This window comes from Poromitra crassiceps (assembly GCF_964638095.1).
Source record: "Poromitra crassiceps genome assembly, chromosome: 4".
Taxonomy (NCBI): Eukaryota; Metazoa; Chordata; class Actinopteri; order Beryciformes; family Melamphaidae; genus Poromitra; species Poromitra crassiceps.
Window position 1 is genome coordinate 76,109,171 of NC_139626.1, and position 21,997 is coordinate 76,131,167.

The 21,997-nt window shown below is 45.6% G+C and overlaps 2 protein-coding genes across 2 annotated transcripts in view; one reads left to right on the forward strand and one right to left on the reverse strand.

Annotated features, from left to right (window-relative positions):
- LOC310775943 (protein NLRC3-like) overlaps positions 1-21,997 on the reverse strand; it is a gene marked incomplete at both ends in the record, with an annotated part of 62,621 nt that overhangs the window by 13,958 nt on the left and 26,666 nt on the right. The window contains one exon of the mRNA XM_083636066.1: positions 20,109-20,284. Coding sequence (XP_083492192.1) covers positions 20,109-20,284 — 176 coding nt within the window. The remainder of the gene's footprint in view (positions 1-20,108; positions 20,285-21,997) is intronic.
- On the forward strand, positions 1,926-5,500 carry LOC310774951 (uncharacterized protein; the record flags this gene model as incomplete). Its single annotated transcript, XM_083635041.1, has 3 exons — positions 1,926-2,924; positions 4,022-4,639; positions 5,003-5,500. The coding sequence occupies 3 exons, from the start codon at positions 1,926-1,928 to the stop codon at positions 5,498-5,500; spliced, it is 2,115 nt and encodes a 704-aa protein (XP_083491167.1).

The following is a 21,997-nucleotide window of genomic DNA, read 5'->3' on the forward strand; positions in this document are numbered from 1 at the left end:
CTCCGCCTTCTTCCTGACGCCAGTTTACGTCCAGCCTGCCTCCAGCAAGCCCGGGTGGGTCTTGTGGCTTGGAGGTCACTGCAGGCGAGCCCCTGGGTGGTTTCGACCATGACCCAGGGGTATCGTATTCAGTTTGCTCGTCGTCCTCCGACCTCGAGGACCCCAACGGTTGTCACGGTGGTGGGCGCGGAGCACAAGGCAGTGCTCCAGGCCGAGGTTTCTACCCTGTTGGAGAAGGGAGCCATCAGGGAGGTGCCTCAGGGCAACAAACAGGCTGGATTTTACTCCCGGTATTTCCTCATCCCCAAGAAGGATGGGAGACTACGCCCCATTTTAGATCTAAGGGGTCTCAACAGACATCTCAGGCGTCTGCCTTGCAAGATGCTGACCATCCCGAGGGTGCGACAGTCCATCTGCAGAGGGGACTGGTTTGTCACCATAGACCTAAAAGATGCCTACTTCCAGATTCCGATCTGGGAAGGGCATTGGCGGTTCCTCAGGTTCGCGTTCGACGGCAAGGAGTACGAGTTTCGGGTCCTGCCGTTCGGAATCTCCTTGGCTCCCCGCACCTTTACCAGGTGCATGGACGCCGTTTTGTCGCCTCTGCGACGGAAGGGGATACGAATCCTGAACTATCTAGACGACTGGCTCCTGTGCGTACGCTCAGAAGTTCAGTGTCGGGCTCATCTGTCCATCCTCTTGGAGCACGTGCAGCAGCTTGGCCTGCGGCTCAATCCGGGGAAGTGCAGGCTGGAGCCTTCACAGAAGACGCAGTTCCTGGGCCTAGTGGTGGATTCCCAGGCTGCGCTGTTGTCACTGACGCAGGAGAGGCAGCTATCCCTCAGGGCTTGCCTCTCCCAATTCAGGCTGGGGGCCGGAGTCACATGGAGGCTGTGTCTCCGCCTCTTGGGCCTGATGGCGTCTTCGGTCCAAGCCGTCCCGTTGGCCCTCCTACACATGCGGCCGGTACAAAGGTGCCTCCTGGGTCTGGGCTTGAGCCCCAGGAGTCACCTAAGTTCCACTGTGCTCGTCACCAGGCGGTTGCGGGCGGCCCTCCATTGGTGGGAGGACGACGGGAATCTCAGCAGCGGGAGTGTGCTCGGCCCAGTGACACATCGTCAACTGGTGTTGACAGATGCTTCACTGACGGGCTGGGGTGCGGTGTTCAGAGGAAACGGTGCCAGCGGTCGCTGGAGCAAGCCTCACACCACCCAGCACATCAACATGCTAGAGCTGACAGCGGTCCATCTGGCCCTTCGGCATTTTTTGCCATTCCTGCAAGGCCAACACGAGTTGGTGAAGACAGACAGTGTGGCAGCGGCTGCTTACATCAACAGGCAAGGGGGGTTGGTTTCCCCTCGCCTTTGCGAGCTGGCACGTCGGCTTTGGCTTTGGGCATACCCCAGGGTTCTCTCCCTGAGGGCAGTCCATGTGCCAGGGCTGGACAATTGGGCGGCAGATCAGCTGTCCAGGGGGGGTCCGGACCCAGGGGGGTGGCGGCTGCACCCCCAGGTGGTCGCGGAGATTTGGCTCCGCTATGGACGGGCAGAGGTCGACCTGTTTGCATCACAGGAATCCACCCACTGTCCCCTGTTCTTCTCGCTAGGGAAGGACAATCCTCCCCTCGGAGTGGATGCCTTGGCTCACCCTTGGCCACGCGTCCTGCTGTACGCTTTCCCCCCATTTGTTCTCCTCCCGGCCCTCCTACAGAGGGTACGGTTGGAGGTGATGAGGCTGGTCATGGTGGCCCCGTGTTGGCCACACATGACCTGGTTCTCGGATATCCCGCCACTGCTGGACGGGACCCCATGGGAGCTTCCAGTGCGGCGGGACTTGCTGTCCCAGGCACAAGGTGCTCTGGTTCATCCCTTTCCCCAGGGGCTCAAGCTCTGGGCGTGGCCCCTGAGGGGACCGAACTATTAGCTATGGGGCTGTCTCCTTCGGTGGTCAGTACACTGCAAGAGGCTCGGGCACCATCGACGAGAGCACTCTATGCTTTCAGATGGAGGGCCTTTGCGGCCTGGTGCAGGGTGCACCAGATTGACCCGCTTACATCCTCTGCCCCAGCCGTTCTGCAGTTCCTACAAGGGCTTTTGGATGCCGGGAAGTCGCCGTCCACCCTCAGGGGTATGGTGGCGGCAATTAAGGCAGCTCGGGTTGGGAAGTATCGGTTGTCTGAGGAGGTAGACAAGCTGATATCCCAGTTCCTCAAGGGTGCTAGGAGACGCGTCGGCCTACGCAGTAGGCCGTCTCTCCCACCATGGGATTTGCAGCTGGTTCTAGGGGCTCTGGAGGCACCTCCATTTGAGCCCTTGGAGTCAGTGGACCTAAAGTGGTTGTCCTTCAAATCTGCCCTTCTGTTGGCGCTGGCCACGGCCAAGAGGGTGGGGGAGCTCCATGCTCTCTCAGGGCATGAAGGCCTGTGCAGATTTTTGCCTGAAGAGGCAGGGGTAGTCTTGCGACCAAACCCTGCATTCCTTCCTAAGGTCTTGTCCATCCCTCAGCCGAGCCAGGCCATAGAACTCCGGTCCCTCTACTCTGCTCCGACAGAGGAAGGGGAGCGCAGGCACTCGCTGGTTTGCCCGGTCAGGACACTGAGAGTGTATCTGGAACGGACACAGGGCCATAGGCAGACTGACCAGTTGTTTGTCTGTTTCAGGCCAGACCGCCTGGGGCAGCCGCTGTCTAAGGCCCGGCTTTCCCACTGGATTGTGGAAGCTATCCAGCAGGCATATGTGGTGGCTGGGATGCCCTTCCCTTCGGGGGTGCGGGCACACTCGACCCGGGGCATGGCTACGTCCTGGGCGGCGTGGCGCGGTGCGTCTCTCAGTGAGATCTGCGAGGCGGCCACCTGGTCGGCCCCTTCCACATTTGCTCGATTCTACCAATTCAATGTGGCTGCAGGCACGTCGTTCAGTGAACGAGTGCTTGGCGGAGCCCGGCGGTAGTTTTGTTTCCCTGTCAGTCAGCCCAGGGGGGGCTGGTCTGAGTGGCCTCTTGACCCCTCTTGTTGAGCCTTCGCGACTTGCGGGGCCAACTCGCCCTCGGTAGCGTCTGGCGCCAGGGCTCGAACCGGCAGCATCCTGCGTCTGGCGGAGCTGGCCGACTTTGGGGGGGGTTTGTAAATAGTGTACAGTTGTTTATACTGTAGTTGTTGATGCACTTGTGGATTTTGTAGAGCACTCTTGGTGGTGGTGACGTCTCATTCGAAGCTCCCACGATTCAGCCTCCTGGGGGAGCTGGTGCTGCTCTATTCCCTCACGGTGTGTCTTACAGCACTTCCCATACAAGATATATTCATATCTCTGTATTGGAGGGTAAACCCCGATAACGATAGAGAACGTAAGGTTACATGATGTAACCATGGTTCTCTGAGTAGAGGGGTTTACCCTCCAGCAGAGGCCGCTCGGGATTCGTTCAATCGAAACTTTAGTCGAAGTAGGCGTGGTTAACAGGGGCTTTATAGGCTTGGGTGTAACCACGTCTACAGGTGGATTGTCTTAAAGTAATTATTCACGTCACCTGATTCCATTTGTAATCAGCTTCCCATACAAGATATATTCATATCTCTGTATTGGAGGGTAAACCCCTCTACTCAGAGAACCATGGTTACATCATGTAACCTTACGTTTGTCTTGCCACTGAATATTGAGTTTACTATCGTGAGTAACCTATCAGCTTGATTGTGTGCGTGTGTGTGCGTGCGATATATATGCTCCCATAATGTACTTTTCCAAACTTTCCGATGGGCATAGTTTTCCTGTCATATTTGCATGTCAGCCATTTACTTGTGTAGTAGGCCTACTTTGCTCGTAGTTCCTTTCATCAAATCTGTATTAATTAATTAAATTAATTAAATTATTAATTAAAGTTATGGTTCAGCCTTCATTCAAACTTTGAGAGACAACTCAGACTGACCAGGCCAAACAGTAACAGTCTCATAACAGACACACGTGGCCTATGTTCTGTGAGACAGATCTCCATTTTGACCCTAACCTTTTCCACCCCTTCTTATTCCGAGGTCTTCAACATTTCCGAGAACGACTCGGATGGGTCCGGGGAGGACTATGACAATATCGACTTTGGCGAGGAGCCGTGCGGCCGAGCGCTCAGCGAAGAATTCTACCGGATCTTCTTACCGATGGTGTACGGAATAATCTTCCTTCTGGGGATTGTGGGCAATGGATTAGTCATCTGTGTCATGGGCTACCAGAAGAAGGTCAGAACCATGACAGACAAATACCGGCTGCACCTGTCAGTGGCCGACCTGCTGTTCGTGCTCTCGCTGCCCTTCTGGGCGGTGGATGCGGCCAGCGGCTGGTACTTCGGTAGCTTCATGTGCGTGGCCGTGCACATGATCTACACCGTCAACCTCTACAGCAGCGTCCTGATTTTGGCCTTCATCAGCCTGGACAGATACTTGGCGGTGGTGCGGGCCACCAACAGCCAGGCCACCAGGAAGCTGTTGGCAGACAAGGTGATCTACCTGGGCGTGTGGCTGCCCGCTGCGCTGCTCACTGTGCCCGACCTGGTGTTCGCCAAGGCACAGGACATGGTGACACCCTCAGACCAGCTCTTCGGCGCGGACATCGTGGAGACGTCGGGCCCCCCGGTCATCTGCGAGCGCATCTACCCACAGGTAGGGTTGGGGCGATATTCTAGAGCGATATATCGATAGATATTGTATTGTATCAATATTGTATCATTGCAATTTGCAAAGGGGAAATATTAATATCGTCATCTTTAAGGTACGCGTTGTAAATCCAAGGCGATGAAGCATAGATGTGCATGGTTTATGACCATAAGTGAAAGGTCAAGGACAAAAAAAGCAAAGGGGAAAAAAACAGCACTCACAGATCAACTTATCTTGTTTAATGTGAATAATTTGAATTGAAATTGTATCGTGTCAAGACACTTTGTAAAATCACCAAATATCGTATCATCGTCCAAATAATTTATATAGTATCATCTCGTGACTATCCTTGTGATTCCCATCCCGCAGGACTCCAGCAAAGTGTGGATGGCGGCGTTCCGCTTCCAGCACATCCTGGTGGGCTTCGTGCTGCCCGGGCGGGTCATCCTCACCTGCTACTGCATCATCATCGCCAAGCTGTCGCAGGGCGCCAAGGGCCAGACGGTGAAGAGGAAGGCGCTGAAGACCACCATCATCCTCATCCTGTGCTTCTTCGGCTGCTGGCTGCCGTACTGCATCGGCATCCTCATGGACACGCTGCTCAACCAGCTCAACATCATCCCGCACAGCTGCGCGCTGGAGCAAGGCGTGCACAAGTGGGTCTCCATCACGGAGGCGCTGGCCTACTTCCACTGCTGCCTCAACCCCATCCTGTACGCCTTCCTGGGAGTCAAGTTTAAGAAGTCAGCCAAGCTGATGCTCAGCAGCAGGTCCAGCCAGAAAAATGCCACTCTTATGACCAAAAAGCGAGGGCACATTTCATCGGTGTCCACCGAGTCGGAGTCTTCAAGTGTTTTGTCCAGTTAACAAACAATTTGACACGTTCACAGCCTTTGACTTGACACTCTCAGAGAGAGAGAGAGAGCCAAACTAAGCTTTAATTCCCAGGAATTACTACATTTTGTGATGTAAAGACAAAGTTTTTATACATTTCGTATTGTTTCGCAGGCTCTGTGGCGACGGCGACCGATGAGCAAGGAGGAGAAGCTCAGCGTAACTGTACGATTATGCCCATGGTGTATTTGGTGACGTAGGTTTGCACCTGTGGTGGTAATATTTTTATATGCACTATGTTTATTGTATACTGTCCCTGTTCAAATAAACAATAAAGATAATAAAAAGAAATAACTCTTTTCTGCATTGTTTTGCCGTCGATACCCCAAACCTCTGGAAATCCCTGACCCTGATCCTGACTCAAACCCTAACCATACCCAGTGACCAGTTCCCAAGGGTAAATGGAGGCTGTGTATGTACAATGGTGAACAATGAGAGTCTGCAACTTATATATTAGAGGAGCAATATCTAGATATTTAGAGGAATATTTAATTTTAAATTAACATTAGGATTATATTATGTGATAATGTTATTCATTATTTCATTACAACAGACATTTGTACAATATTATTATTATTATGGAAAAAAAACTGATTATGATGAGAATCAATTTTATTTTTATTGGCACATTATACAAGTTACATATGTTGAATTTGTATTTATATTTCCCTCAGTTAATGCAGAAAAGCTTCCGAGGCATCCAGCACTCTTGAAGGGGTAACATCGATGCCTTGAGATTCCAAAACACGTATGACACCTGGAAGAAAGTGTTCGTTCCACAATTCTTTCAACAATTCTTTGAATTCGATGGAGACATAGTCATTCTTAGCCGGGTACCGACAAGGGGGGTTATTAAGGCATCCGTTACACTCCGCCTTCTGCATCCGCAATATCACTTCACCGAGTAGAGTGCTGCTGCAGGCTTTTATAATGTTTAGAAAAGTAAAACTGAGCAGTCCATCTGGTTGATCCAGAGTCAGGGGTGAGATCAGAGGAGAAGGAAGGTCTTTCGGTGAGGAAGGATGTGAGGAAGGAGTCGAGGTAGGTGGGGTAATGAAGAACATTGGTGACGACGACGCGGAACATCCGTACATCAGACGGTTCAACTCTTCTTCTTCCGCCGAATCAGAGTGGCTGTGAGTTGTAAGGAAGGACAATGGTGACGACGAAGGGGTCTCCATGATGATATCTGTCTTTTTTATTGTGTAAAAATGGTATGAGTCTCTTTTCAATCCGTCTCTTTTATCCTTATGTTGTGATGAGGAGGAGGAGTTAGGTCTAGGGGAGGGCGTGTCGTAGGGATATGGGAGGAGATCATCAAAAATGGCGCTGACCGGAATTTGTTAGAGAACAAATGTGAACAAAAAGTAAGATGGAGGGTGTGGCTTTTTAAAAATTGGGTCCTGTTCACGTTCGGCTAAATCGCGCCTCCCGATCATCCGTAAAATGTGTGCGGTTATGTCCATGGTGTATTTCTCGCCGTAGGTTTGTTGTATTTGATCTATTTTGGCCAGGATGTCTGCCTTCTTCAAACATCTTCTAGGGATGGTTTGAATTATGTCGATATCATCAGGTAACGTTGCGATAGCAGCTGCCTCATCACAGTCCTCAGGATTCCTTTCTGTATTGCCATCTACAGCTACAGCTGCAGTAGCAGGACAAGGAGGCCTACGAAAACACTGAATGAGTGTCGTTTGAGTCGTTTGCTTTCGCTTCATTGTGTACCTATCAAATACGGCATCTCCTCCCCTGAGCAACTGTTTTGGTTGGCAGCAAGCAACGTCACAGTTACGTCACGCTCGTCATGTTCGAGTCGGCTCGACGGAAGCCCCTAGGGTCCAAAAGTCCGCACTTTGTAACACCGAGCGCACAAGGTGAATTTTTCTTTTCTCTTTTTTCTTTCTCAAAAATCTCACTTGAGATTTTATGTATGGGTGTGTGTTTTCAAAACACATTAAATTAACACACAGTACAACTTAGCAAGTTTTAGGTTTAGTTTAGTTTATTTACAGTATTTACAGTATTTTCAGGTTTTGAATAATAATAATTAACAATTAACAATACTTTGAATATATTATACAATTATATTTACTATATATATATATATATATATATATATATATTGTCTGTAATATTTTTGATCAAAAAAATATAGTCCTCATTACAATGTCTGATCTTGGGCCACATCCAATGTGCCAAGTCTGGCTATACGCCAGTGATAACAAGGTCCTCATTACAAGGACTGACCTAAGACACCCCAGATGTGCCAAGTCTGGCTATACACCAGTGATAACAAGGTCCTCGTTACAAGGACTGATCTGGGGCACACCAAATGTTTTGACCAAAATTATTGAGAAAATGGCATTACATGTTGAATTTGTGGTAATTTGGTCATTTGTATCAGTAAAACATACATTTGTTTGATACATCTGTGAATCATTGAGTCCAATGATGTATGTACCTTGTACAGGATGTACACATACAAGGAAACTGGATCCGGTTTGCTTAAAAACCGGGATCACATAAAACAAACAAGAATCACTATGAATCACAATATGAAAGAGTGTCTATTTTGAAAAGTGTGTGTGAAAGGAATATATGTACAGTTATAGACAGTTACGTATATATGAGAGGGGTCAATGTGTGGGTGTGTGTGTGTGTTTCAAAAAACACATTAAAGCTAAATTAATTGACGTTAAGACCTGTTGGATTTGACTTGACTTGACTTTATTTAAAACTTTAACATGCTGTACATTTGTTTTTGATAAGCTGGGTAAAACAATCATCTATACTTTAACATGCTGTACATTTGTTTTGATAAGGTGGGCAAAACAATCATCTATACTTTAATATGTATAGTTAATAGCTAATATATAGCTAAAACTACATTGCAAAAGCATTACTTGCTTTGCGTAACCAATTTACCAATTTAATTTACAACAATATTTATGACAATGCTTGTGATCACCACACCTTGCCTCAGGCCCGTTGACAGAAGAGGCCCTCTGAGGTCAAGGGGCAGGTAGAGTGTGTTGAGTTAAATACAGACTGTATAGTGTGAGGGGGCAGAATGATAAACAAAGTTGTATCATACACACAATGGACAATACTCATATAATTTCCCCCGGTCATTACCGACCTGACTGATAATAGTTTGGCCTAACTGATTCAGTTATATTATATCCAGTTTTTTATTCCGGTTGAAGATTTCACAACCTCAATCTTGTTACTTTTGTACATCAGTACAGAGTACTGACTAACAGTTCATCATAGTTCTCAAAGTCAAATGTAAAAATAATGACAGATTAATACACGCTACATATTATTTATGTACCATAACACGTCTTGTGTGGCATAATATGCCGACACCACTTGTCATAAACTGTTTACTGTTTAAACATTGTTTCTAAGCCTGACAAAAACAATGCTGACGCATCAAGAGGTACAGAAAATCATTGACGCAGCCAACTGATATGTAGGCTTGTAGGTATGTATGACACACTAGGCATGACACACTTACAATCACCTGAAATTACACATTGGTTAATTAGTACCGCAAATCACATGCCATTAAAAACAACCCACTTGTAAGTATGCAAGTATGAAAGATTGCAACTATGCAATAACTTACAATAACCTGAAATTACACATTGTGTAGGCCAATTAACTGTTTTAAAAACTGTTTTGCGTGACGTGTAAAACATTTCAGCACGTCAGAACATGAAAACTTATGTTTGACTATTATGTGTAACTAACATGTATATATGCAGCACACATTTCAGCAAGTCAGAACATGAAAAACCATGTTTGACTATTATGTGTAACTAACATGTATATATGCAGCACACATTTCAGCAAGTCAGAACATGAAAAACCATGTTTGACTATTATGACTAACCCATACGGTAGAGGCATATATGGATATATGCAGCACACATATATGTGATGTATGTACTTTTGGGCCAGGTCTATGAAACCAGCCCAATATTGTAACACATTTACACATATTGGTTAACATTAGTGGTACAGCCGACCCTTGCAGGCACCAGGATAAGGGTTTGGTATACAAATCTGACAATCTGCGTTCATTCAATCATAGTTCATGCATGTTCACATTGAATTCACATGAATTTCACTCAAGTGCATGTGTAAATTCACTGTCTAGAAATGGTTAGAAATTGGCTACAACACAAATGTTTTGGATCGACCTGCCATTTTGATGAGCTCTTTTACCAGTTTTTCTTTGTACTCACCACTCCAATCTTCATAAGCATACACATTATCACCAAGCAAAAACACTCCAAACTTCATCCCCAGCAAGTGAGACATGTTATCTTGACATTCTGTACACTCATGGGCGTTAAGAAGGGTTAAATTAGCTTCATAGCGCTACAAAGCTTTTGGGAAACCCAGCCAATATCATTACATAATATATTACATATTACATATTACTGGCTATAGACAGTATAGTAGCTACTTCCTGGGACAACAACGAGTTGTGTCCATGTCAACCACTAGCCCTAATGGTAGACCACTAGCCCTAATGGTAGACCACTAACCCTAACCCTACCCCTGCAAAGTTGAATAAAGCTATGTTATTTAGAATAGTACTATTATTGTTGACAATATTGTAACAATAGTCACATTGTCTGAAATCCCTCATCTATAGGCTTGTGAGGAGAGGAGAAGAGAGGGAAGAGGGGAGGAGACGAGAGGAGAAGAGGGGGGAGGGGGGAGGAGTAGAGGTGAGTTGATGAGAGGAGAGAAGAGGTGAGGAGAGGAGAGGATAGGAGAGAAGAGGTGAGGAGAGGAGAGGAGAGGAGAGGAGAGGAGAGGAGAGGAGAGGAGAGGAGAGGAGAGGAGAGGAGAGGGGATGGGATGAGAGGTGAGGAGAGACAAAGTTGAATTAAAGGGGGACTAACCCCCTAGATATGTATCAGAACATATGGAAAAAACCAAGAAATGACATATGCTCTTGTCTATACTAGACTCTTTGGCTGTGTTCAGTCAAGATTCTTTTTCGGAAATCGACGCCATTACAGTTTGCCTACTGCCTCAAAAATAATTTATTTGAGAGGGGCAATATCTTTATAAATATCAACAACTAGCCAACGCTGTTGGTCTGTATGGAAACAGAAAATCTGAAAATGGTTGAAAGTTATATCAATTTGGTAATTCAGTGGCGAACTAGAAATTTAATTATTTTTCTGCATGTATCTCTATGGCAGGGTGTCAAATTACGTTACGAGAGCAAAGTGACATGGGCTCGTCAGCAGCACACCGCACAATAGGAGAAACCCCCCGCTCTGGGGTAACACAATGCGAGATTTCTCCACGTCATTCCCTCGTACAACTAGCGATAAACCGCGCAATGAAATCCGTTTTTAATTTGCGTTTTGGGGCTTTTCGTGATTCTTGTTGAAAGTTACAGCACCTATGATTTTTCCTCTCAGGGCGCAGAGCAGGACAAAGCTCTTCTCCTCCTCGGAGCACACACACACAGACAGAGCCAGTTGCTCTGCTCTGCTGACTTTCATTTGCTGAGAAGTTGGCGTTGCTTGTACACAGTGATGATATTATATTAGCCGATATGTTTAGAGAAGCTTTGTCACGTTGTCACGTCGTAGTATAGCGTTATACCTTACATTCCCGCTAAACTGCGACGAGATTTGTTTGCTGAAATGTCAGACTGTTGAAAGCCCCCGCCTCTCACTGCTGCTGTGTGCAGTGTGCGCGCGCCCCGCAGGTGCATGAGAGAGCAGACTCTCCCGTTTGACTGGCCGAGAGAAAGTGCTTCCAAGTCGGACTGATAGCCGCGGAAATGTCAGACTGTGCACAGAGAGCACTGGAGAAAGTGCTCCAGACAGCAAAACACACACACAGCGAGTCAACCCCCCCCCCCCCCGTTGCTTGTACACAGTGACGATATTACAGTAGCCGATGTGTTTAGACCAGCTTTGTCACGTTGTCACGTCGTAGTATAGCGTTATATTTTACATGTGCGCTATACTGCGATAAGATTTGTTTGCGGAAGAATGAAAGTGAGGCTCTCACTTTGATGCTGGGCGAGAGAGAGTGTGCTGTGCTGCTCACCCCCCCCCCCCCCAGTCCCCAGTCGCTAGTCGCTCTGCTGACAGGCAGAGGGGGAGAGAGAGAGAGAGAGAGAGAGAGATTGGCTCCCTACAAGCAGCAGAGTGAGTGAGAGAGAGAGAGAGAGAGAGAGAGAGAGAGAGAGAGAGAGAGAGAGAGAGAGAGGGGGGGGGGATCTGCATGGGGAAAGTGGGAGAGAGATATGATGCTGCTGCTAAGTGCACTGAGTTGTGAGGAGCCGAAAGGGTACAGGGGGAGTAGTGGAGTAACTATCTTGAAATCCCATAGTCTTTGGGGACAACCTGACGTCAGGTTGTACCAAATATCCCATTCATTTGAGAAAAAAAAAAAAGCAGTGTTTGACCCTTAGAGGGCGCTTATGCCAGATATGCTGCTGAAAAATGATACAAATGGTAAAATGGCAACAGTTTGGTGTCAAATGTGGAAATTCTGACCAGAATTCTTCACACATCACCCCCAAAGTCATATATATTGGTTAAAAGCTGAAAAAAAGTGTTTTGGGGGTTAGTTACACTTTAAGTTATGTTATTTAGACTGGTGCTATTATTGTTGGCATATTATAAGTGTGATATACATTTTAATTTTATAACAATTGTATTACAAAGATTATTATTATTATATACCATTATTATTATTATTATTATTATATATATATACTTGGTGCTTGTCTACAAAACATAAAGTCTCACAGCAAATTAACCAATTCTGTGTGGAGGACTAGTTAGTTACTATTAATAGTTAGTAACTATTAAAATAATCATATAAAAATACGAAAAATAAAAACAATGGGTCCAATCACACAACAGATACATAAAACTAAGATGTTTGTTCACGTTCCATATTCCATATTTTGAAATAATACCCGTAGGTCACGGATATCCGGGGTCTGGGTTGTCATAACGAGAGGGGTCCATGCTACTGTAACGTTATATCAATTTTTGGTCATATCGACCAAGACCAGGCCAATTCTATTCACAGATCGTAGTGTATGCTAGCTAGCTAGCGCTAAGCTAACACTGATTCAATGTCGCCATATGTTTGAACCAAATGCTGTACAACACAAACAAGTTGCAAACCATTAATACTTACGCTCACACGTATAGTGATGCAGCTGATGCTATCATGTTGTTTTGTTTATTGTACTGTACAATAACGTAACGAACTCTGATAGGACACATAGGTTGGCGTAACCTATGTGGGGTTCGAAATAACCATAGCCAGTAAATATAATAACGCATCCGTTATTGCATACGCATAAACAACAAACTAACGCTGGTGTTAAATAAAAAATCAAGATAAATCAATTTGGTCATTCAGTGGCATTTTACTGCCATATAACATAACTAACGTAGCACATAAGTAATCTCCAAAAACACAGTGTTGAAACACACTAGTGCATGCTGGGAAACTCTGCTCTCGTTGAGAGACGGGCAAACGGCATAGTCATACACCATAGTCTGTATTCAATCGTTTTCAATTCAATTGAAAACAGTCTGTAGCTATTCAATCCACCTCAATCTGTATTAATCAAATTTAATTCATTCCGCCAATCAGACAATATCAAAATTATCATGGGGATGTCACAATTGGATCCGGAGTGGGAAAAACATGGGGAAGAATCTGAGATGGTGAAACTGGAATGTTTCAGTGTCATGTTTACCTGTGAATTTGTGGGTGCGTGTGTTTGTGGCTGGCTGTGAATATGTCTGTGTGTGTGTGTGAGTGGGTGGGTGGGTGGGTGTGTGTGCGTGTGTGTGTTGCGCGTAGGGAATCTACAGAATAGCCTTGGGAATACCCAGAATGCTTTGCTATGCCTAACAGCAATACATTAGTATAAGATAGCCTGCACAACATGCAATTATGGAATATTTGCATGCACAACATGCAATTATGGAATATTTGAATGGTGGACAATTAGGACAAAATATTAGGCCTGTGGCGTTGACAGGCATGCAAAGGATATAAGGGGCCATGGGAGGAAAAAACTGTGCGCTCACTCTTCGTTCTTACATCGTTTTCAGCAGTAGCTAATCATAGCTTTCAAGGGGCGTTACGTGTTGCCGGGAACGCCCCCCTGATCTCGCCGCTATTCGTAGCTTTCAAGGGGCGTTACGTGCTGTTGGGAACGCCCCACCTGACGGTCAAAAAACAAACAAGTTTATTTAAAACGGAAGTGATAAAACGTGGGGGATGGGGTGGGATGGGCTGGCAGGGGAAGCCTGGGTCTCTATGGGTGAGTCAGAGAAATACATGAGCAAGCAGAGGAAGCTGTAGACAGTGAAAATGGTCGCCGCTGTTAACAAAATACTAGTTTCAGTTCCTAAAATGGGCCAAATGTATTTGGCCGAGATAAAAAATGCTCTCCGCTGGCTGTTGACGCGTTGGTCGCAAAAACTGACAGCGAGGCTGTGTGATTGTTGTCAGCTGACTAGCCTACTGGTTTATAAAGGCGAGGGGCTTCCTGTCGTTGCATCATTGATGAATGTGGGGGTCCCTGTACTTCAGTCCTGCACCTGACTTTAAATCCCTCACTGGATGTGCGTGCCTTTTTGTACTTTTTAAAATACAGAAGTACCCTTTGAGGAACTACTGAAAAAATGACTTTTACCCAAAAAAAAGCCACGCCCCTTTTGATGACGTAAGGTGCCCTAAACATGCCCACCTAGAAAAATCCTATTTTTTTTGTTTTTTTAATAGCCCCTACCCTACACAACTACTATTATGTATTAGGCTATATAGTGCCATTAGGGTTTATATAATTCACCAATCGCCTGGATTGACGTATGAATAAATCAACCCGATCTCCAAAAAAATTGTAAAATAGCAACGTTTGTGGACAAACGTTGCTATTTTACAATTTCGGCTAAGAAATTGTAAAATGGTAACGTATGTGTCTACAGCGGTGGGCGTGGTTTGGGCGTGGTTTACGGAGATTTTCTGTTTCTAACCCCTCCCCCTACTCTAATCCTAACCCTAAAATCTAAGAATGTTACTATTTTACAATTTTCGAGCAGAAATTGTAAAATAGCAACGTTGGTCCAAAACGTTGGTATTATACAATTTTCTGTGAGACTGTGTTGGAATAAATCCTGTAGTAGCCTAGGTTAAATATTTTCTTAGAGAGTTGTGGAAACTGCCGTGGAAGGAATGGAGCCGTAAACGCGTCAATCAGCCTGTTTTCACCCTCTTTTACGCACAACATCAATGCTGTCTGATACGTGTCAACGTGTGCTTTTATATGGGCTGCTGCACTGCGCTCTGGCGGCTGCACTGCTCCTCTTCCAGCCGTGCCCAGACATCTCTATAGCGCATACCGGAGCACGGCTGTATCAGACTATCTCCACCCCTCTGTGCACGGACATCGCCTACAACCAGACCATCATGCCCAACCTGGGGCACACGAACCGAGGACGCACGGCTGGGCTGATTGTCGTTTTCACCGCTGGTGAAGTTTGCACGGTGCTCAATCGCCGTCTCGTAGGCTACTGCATTAACGGTCATGGCACAATCCCCTCAAGCAAGTCAGAAGTGTAGTAGAAAAGAAAAGAAACATTGTGGGCTTTGTGTTTATTAGGCTATGTTGTGCAATAAGCTTTCAGTGTGTTCCACCGGCGCACAGCGCACAAAGGCACATGGCCAAAACACGCCGAAATAAAATCAGAAATTAATTCCACTCTGCAAAGGATATCAAATTTCAAATGACTGGCTGTAGCATTGTTGTCAGAGAAGATAGTATTAAAATCTGCCTGCAATACCTCGTTATTTGTCGCTATATAAATAGAAAATTGATTGATTGTTGGTTGATTGATTCACTTTGATGTCTCTGAAATTACTATAGACCTAATTCGATTGACGTCACTCACGTACTGGCATGCCCACCGCCGCCATATTGTTGACATAACGCAGCAGCTCTCAAAGTGACAGCCTATGTGGAGCAGCGTTTATAGGAAGTTAGCCTCTGTTAGCGTTACCTGTATCGTTCCAATTGTGTTCGGATGGTGACCTGCGTTAGGCATGGCTGTAGTAATGACAGCAATAAAGTCCCCGTGGTTTGTTTCTATCTCTACCGTCCTCAGACGTGAAGGGAGCGACACTGAGGATACGTCAGCAGCCAGGGGCGGACTGGCATCATAATTCAGGCCGGGCATTAGATACCAAGCAGGCCAGGCCGATATGGGCCGACGTGTGTGCCGGCGTCCGAAGGGCGGCGGCGGAAAATTTGGGGCGTTTGAAGCTCAATTTGGGGCGTTTGAAGCCCAATTTGGGCCGTTTGAAGCCAGATTTGGGTCGTTTAAAGCCAGATTTGGGCTGTTTGAAGCCCGATTTGGGCCGTTTGAAGCCCAATTTGGGCCATTTGAAGCCCAATTTGGGCCAAGTCCAATTTTACAATGAGATGCGCCCACTTTAAACCTGAATAAAGTAATAAAACCACTAGTAAACCAGTAGGCGGCGCCTGGCCTGCTGTTCACTGAGTGGCCTGGCCTGGCCTGCAAAAAAAAAAAAAAAAAGGCCAGGCCAGGCCACCGGGCATTTGCCCGACGTGCCCGATTATGCAGTCCGCCACTGTCAGCAGCACAGGAGAGGTGTGGATAGTTAGTTGAGACAGGTGAAACTTTCTGACAGCTCCTCACAGCAAAGTCTGTTCACCTCGTTCTTTTGGTTATTTATTACAGGCATTAATGGCTGCCGTCAGCAGCATACAAATAACAACTGTGGGGTTTTTATTGGTGTCTTTAGCATCACTATTTTGTAATGGAACAGAAACGACAATAAGGCTGTTACTAGTTGTCAGCTGCAGCGCTGTGTGCGCGCAGGACGGTATGTCAACAATATGGCGCTGTCCAGGGTTAGAGAATAAGGTCTATACATGTACATCGTGATCATTTAATGACTTTACAATGCTTACAGTAGCCTAATATATATATATATATATATATATTACATGTTCTTTTAAAACATAGGCTACATCATTTAAGAAAGTAAACTGTCTGCATATTTCTAAATATAGGCCTATTCCAATATGTTCTGCATGTAAAAATACAACAACATTTTTTCCCGGTTTCCCATCATTCATTTTCCAGAAAACAGGAAATGGGTTGGATGGCATTTCCCGGGAATCCCGTTTCCCGGGATTAAACCCTAGTGTGTGTGTGTGTGTGTGTGTGTGTGTGTGTGTGTGTGTGTGTGTGTGTGTGTGTGTGTGTGTTGTGTGTGTGTGTGTGTGTGTGTGTGTGTGTGTGTGTGTGTGTGTGTGTGTGAAGCACTTTGAGCTGTATTTGATCTGATGAAAGCTGCTGGATGAGGGATCAGGCTGTTTGGAACAAACCGCTTCACAGCTTCTGGAGGAAACTGCTGTTGGTTTTAAACAGAGTTCAATCTGAAACCACGCCCTCTTTGACCTCTAACTGCTCCTTCATACTTTAACACATTCACTGCCAGCCGTTTTTTTTTTTACTGTAGGTAGCTTCTGCCAGAGGTTTTTTTTGAGGATTCTGGCTCATTTTACAAGAGCCAAGGATTATTTTCTGCTTGGACTTTGTGAACACAAAGTTCACAAAAGTACTAATAGAATGTGTGCTTTCTCTGTCTAAAAGAGTTAGTTTGTAGAGTTAGTAGTTATGTAGATATTAGCCGTTGAGTACAGCATGGTTTCAGCGTCTGAGACTGAAAGCTGAGATAATCGCAGTTTTGTGAAATTCAATCAAACAGGCAGAACAGTCACTTTAACAATTTATTTTTGGCATCAGACATCTAAACAATATAGTTCTGAACCCCCTCTCCTTCAAACTCCTCCCTCCGTGGGCATGTCTGGTGGCTTTCAGCAGCGTTTGTCACAAGCGAGTTTCTACTGCCTGTCTGAGCAGTGAGCAGCCTCCCTCCCTGGCGGCCCCCTCGTCGGCGAGTCTGGATGGGGCGTTTCTTGGGTTTGAGAGCTTTGATGAAGCTCTGTGTGATTCTAGGCTTTATGCTGCATGTTTCAAAGTGTGTTTTGCACCCAATCTATTTTTGGAACCCCCCACCGTTGTGCGCCCGTATGCACCAGCGTGAAAGCGTTTTCGCCTACAGTATGAGAATGAGGCTCGTTCGTTTCTGGGTTTTCGGTTGTGAGCTCAGCTGGAATGAAGCTGCGTGCGATTCTGGCCTTTCTGCGGGTGTTTCAAAGTGTGTTTCACCCATAATCTATTATGCAAATTTGCAATCCCCCACCGCCAGCACCCAGCGCGAAAGCGAAAGCGTTTTCGCCCCATCCATTTTCATGAGATGGCTTCCTCATGCTGGTGTTTTTGCTTGGCTTTCAATAGTCTGGAGAGCACTGTCGCCACTTAGTGGGTCGGTGGAATGGATTGTACACGTTCGGTGGCTCCTATATTATAATAGGAGATGTAAAAGGGTTAGATCAACGTCCCACCGTCAATTTTTTTTTTTTTTTTTGACGTATCAACACGTCATTGGCAGTCAACCGTTGGATTTTTTTTGACGTATCAACTCGTCATTGGCAGTGAACGTGTTAACACTCCATTTAAAATTTCAACGGGTCAGCACTTTTAGGACTTTATCAGCTTAACTCAGCTTTAATTTATCGTTTGTACTATTTGAGAAATCACAGTTTATGTTTGATGCTTTTTTCAGCCTTTATAATGGGACCAGCCTTGAGTGTGTCTCACATAGCAGGCTGTACTTTAGACTAAATCCACACAAAACTGTGACAGTTCACACAACTTTAGCACAACATACATATATTATTATACATCAAACCCTTGAGCTACTTCTGCTCTCACTCACAAAGTCTAAATATAAGTGATGTGATGGATAGTTTTTGAGATATTAACGTTTGTTTGGCACAACTCATACTATTTAACTGAGAGAGAGAGAGAGAGAGAGAGAGAGAGAGGTGTAGATTGTGGTAAGAAGTGGTCTCAGCTCGTCTAAACACAGTTGTTTGTGCTCATCTGTACGATGGCAGTGTGTCAGGATTTTCCATAGACACACCTACTTTTCAGAGCAGCACGCCCACGGGCGCGTTTGGGAGCACAAAGCTGCTTGCTATCTTCCCGGCACCGGGCGCACGGCCTGCAGGTGTGCAGGTGGACGATAGGAAAGAGAGCCAGCACAGACGCAAACGCTACCGCAGATGCCTTCTGCACCGGTGTACGCTATAGGGCCCCAACGCTTTAACGAAACATGTCCTCCTAACACTAAACTAGACCAAACTCGTAATCCATTCATCAAATCCCACCAAAAGTAAGACATGTTGATCAGTGTTGCTGGAACACATCCAAACTACCACTAGTGGGTGCTAAAAATGCAAAAAGTTAATATCTTATCTGTATTTCTCTATCTCTATATGTGTCTTTCTACCTACAGTATAGTAATGTTTTGTCTCTCTGTCTGTCTTTTCAAATTGTGCCTGGACACCTCAATTGCCGCTTGCAGCTATATTTTTTAACTTGAACTGTTCTCTCTTAGAACGTCCCTCAGGAGGGTTAGGGTTATATTTAAGCAATATAGCATGAGAGCCAGTGTGTTGTGGCAAATATATCCCGCTGATAAGCTGTTATCTCGTGGGCCTGCGGCCTCGTGGGATAACAGCTTATCAGCGGGATATATGCCACAACACACGCAGCTCGAGTGCTATATTGCTTTTATAAAACGGTTTCCAAGTATGATAATATAATAATAATAGTAATACTATAAGTCCGACTGCCATGGCATTCTGGTAGAGTCAGTTGAAACACTACTGTAAGGCGGGACCGCAAGAACGTGCGGGTGATTTGATTGGATCGTTCTGGAGACTGAAGTTGACATTGGCCAATCCTGGCGCTTGCTGAGAAACTGAGAGCTTTCTGGAAAGCCTGACACGCAGCTCGAGCGCAGCGCTGCATTCTCAGCGCTTGCTGAGAAGCTGAGAGCTTTCTGGAAAGCCTGACACCAACTAACGTTACGGGGTTAAATGCGGGGTTAACAGCCTTTTTTTTGCAAAGAAGACATTAGCCTGCGTCTATTCTTGTACAAAACATAATTTTCTGCGAAGTATTAGAAAAGTTATAAGCGAAGATCGATTCACAAGGATTTGACAGCTGTCTCTGCCATTTATTTTTTCTTGCCTTTTAGTAAGAGAGTTGCCATGGCAACTCATAACCCATGGCCATGGGTTATTGGAGTGGGTTACGGGATTTATACGATGGCTGTGAACCAATCAGATTGCTTGATTTGAGAGAGCCGTTTTATAAATGCTTATAAGTCATAATGGTTATAGGCTCACAGCTGCTTTCACATTAAGTCTCTTAGAAAGTCCCTCAAGAGGGAGCTATTGTCCACGGTCGTTCATACAACTAAAATTAGGCGGTCACACCAAGTCAGTTTCCTTGTAAGTGAAAACATACCTTGGTGAATAAAATAACTCTGATTCTGATTAAAGACCTGACATTGAAGCTAGTTTGTTAATGAATCAAACTAAATACACACTTACATTTCCTCACACCTGGTTTCAGCCTCTGCACTCCACCATGGTCCACACTGGAGGAATAAACAAAGGCCCCTGGATAATTGTAGTGCAGGTCCAGCTCCCTCAGATGGGAGGAGTTGGAGTTCAGAGCTGAGACCAGAGAATCACAGCCTTCCTCTGAGAGCAGACAGCGTGACAGCCTGCACACACACACACACACACACCGTAAATGGTAAATGGTCTGCATTTATATAGCGCTTTTATCCAAAGGGCTTTACAATCAGTAGGTAGTCTACATTCACCCATTCATACACCAATGGCGGCATCGTGCGGCCGCCGAGAATAATTCTGCTAAACGCCAGCTGATCCATTTTCCATTCATTGTGTATTGGGCTCAAACTCCGTGCGCGCATGAGCACGCAGGCCACCCTAGTTTTGCCTTTCGTTGCATCTCAGCTGTGGTCAAGATGGCGGAGGTTGGCAGAGAAACTCCTTTAGGGAATAACTACGTTAAGTAAGTAATTTATGATTCAATTTGTAATGATATAACATTTTATTGATTAGACTCATGTTGTTTTGACCTAGACAGCATCGCGCTGTGCATTGGCGTTAGTTAACGTTGCGTTAGTTAGGGGGGGGGGGGGGGGCGGGGGGGGGCGAGCGAAAATATTTATTGGTAATGCTATTGTTTCACACAGTAGTGTAGTTAAGGGTAGTGAGATAACATTAATGCTTTCAGATCGTCTGAAACGTTATTGGCATGTACAGTATGTAGCTGGATTGTTAGCTAATGGGCAGTGTTGAGGGTGCATTTGTTATAGTTTGTGGTTGGATTACAGTCCAAAGAAGTTTGTCCATATAATAATAACACACGTCAGTTGTTTGGAAAAGGCTGCTGTGGAGTTGTGCTGGCAATCTCCCTCTGTCTGATGTCAGTGGCTATAGCTGGCTAGCTACGACTTCATCTGAAATCAGCTTGACTGTAATGCTAGCTTGTCTGCCTTTCTGTGTAACTAAGAGTAACATCTGATTAGCATAAGCCCTAGGTTAGTAGACAAACTGTACTTAGACACACACACACACACATACACACACACACACACACACACACACACACACACATTCTGATATATCTGCCTGTGAAGAACAATCTTCATCTATACTGATATAACCTAGGTAGCAGGGGCAAGATGTCTATCTCCCTCACATTGAACACCAGACGTAATGTTTAAAACAAATAAGGTCTGGAAAACATGGAATTTTTTTATTTGAAAATGTGAAGAAACCCTGTGTTCAACAAAAACACAATGTGGAACATAGGCTATCATTAGAATGCAAAACACAGTATACAATGTATTTTGTTTTATGTGCAGAACAGCAGAAGTAATCTTTTTTGGACCAAAAACCTCCACCACAGCCTGGCCTGCCTCCACTACAGCCTGCTTTGCTTCCCCCTAGAGATGAAAGGGTAAGAACATTTCATATCACGATTATAGTGGCCAAAATAAAATGATAATGATGAAATGCATTCACTGTAATAATTTCACCAAGTTTTATTTAGAAAACTCAGACGTGCAACCTGCGTCTGGATAGACCAGACCAGCAAATCTGGGTACTTTGCAAAACGTCAAGGCGCTGCGCTCCTTTTAGGGGGAAAACACAAGCCACTCGCCGTTGACTTCAATGTAAAAATAACAGTACTAAAAAAATCAATAGAAAAAGAACAGAATTAATTTTGTTTATAAATTACCCAAAGACACCATGACATGACCGACGCGTTGCGGCACACAGGCCTTCATCAGGGTGACAAGGTTGTTGTCACCCTGAGAGGGCAGAGAGAAGACAGGCCTGTGCGCTGCACGTCATTCGCCTGCGGCGAGCACCTCGCTCTAGCCTGAAGTACCCCAGGCCAC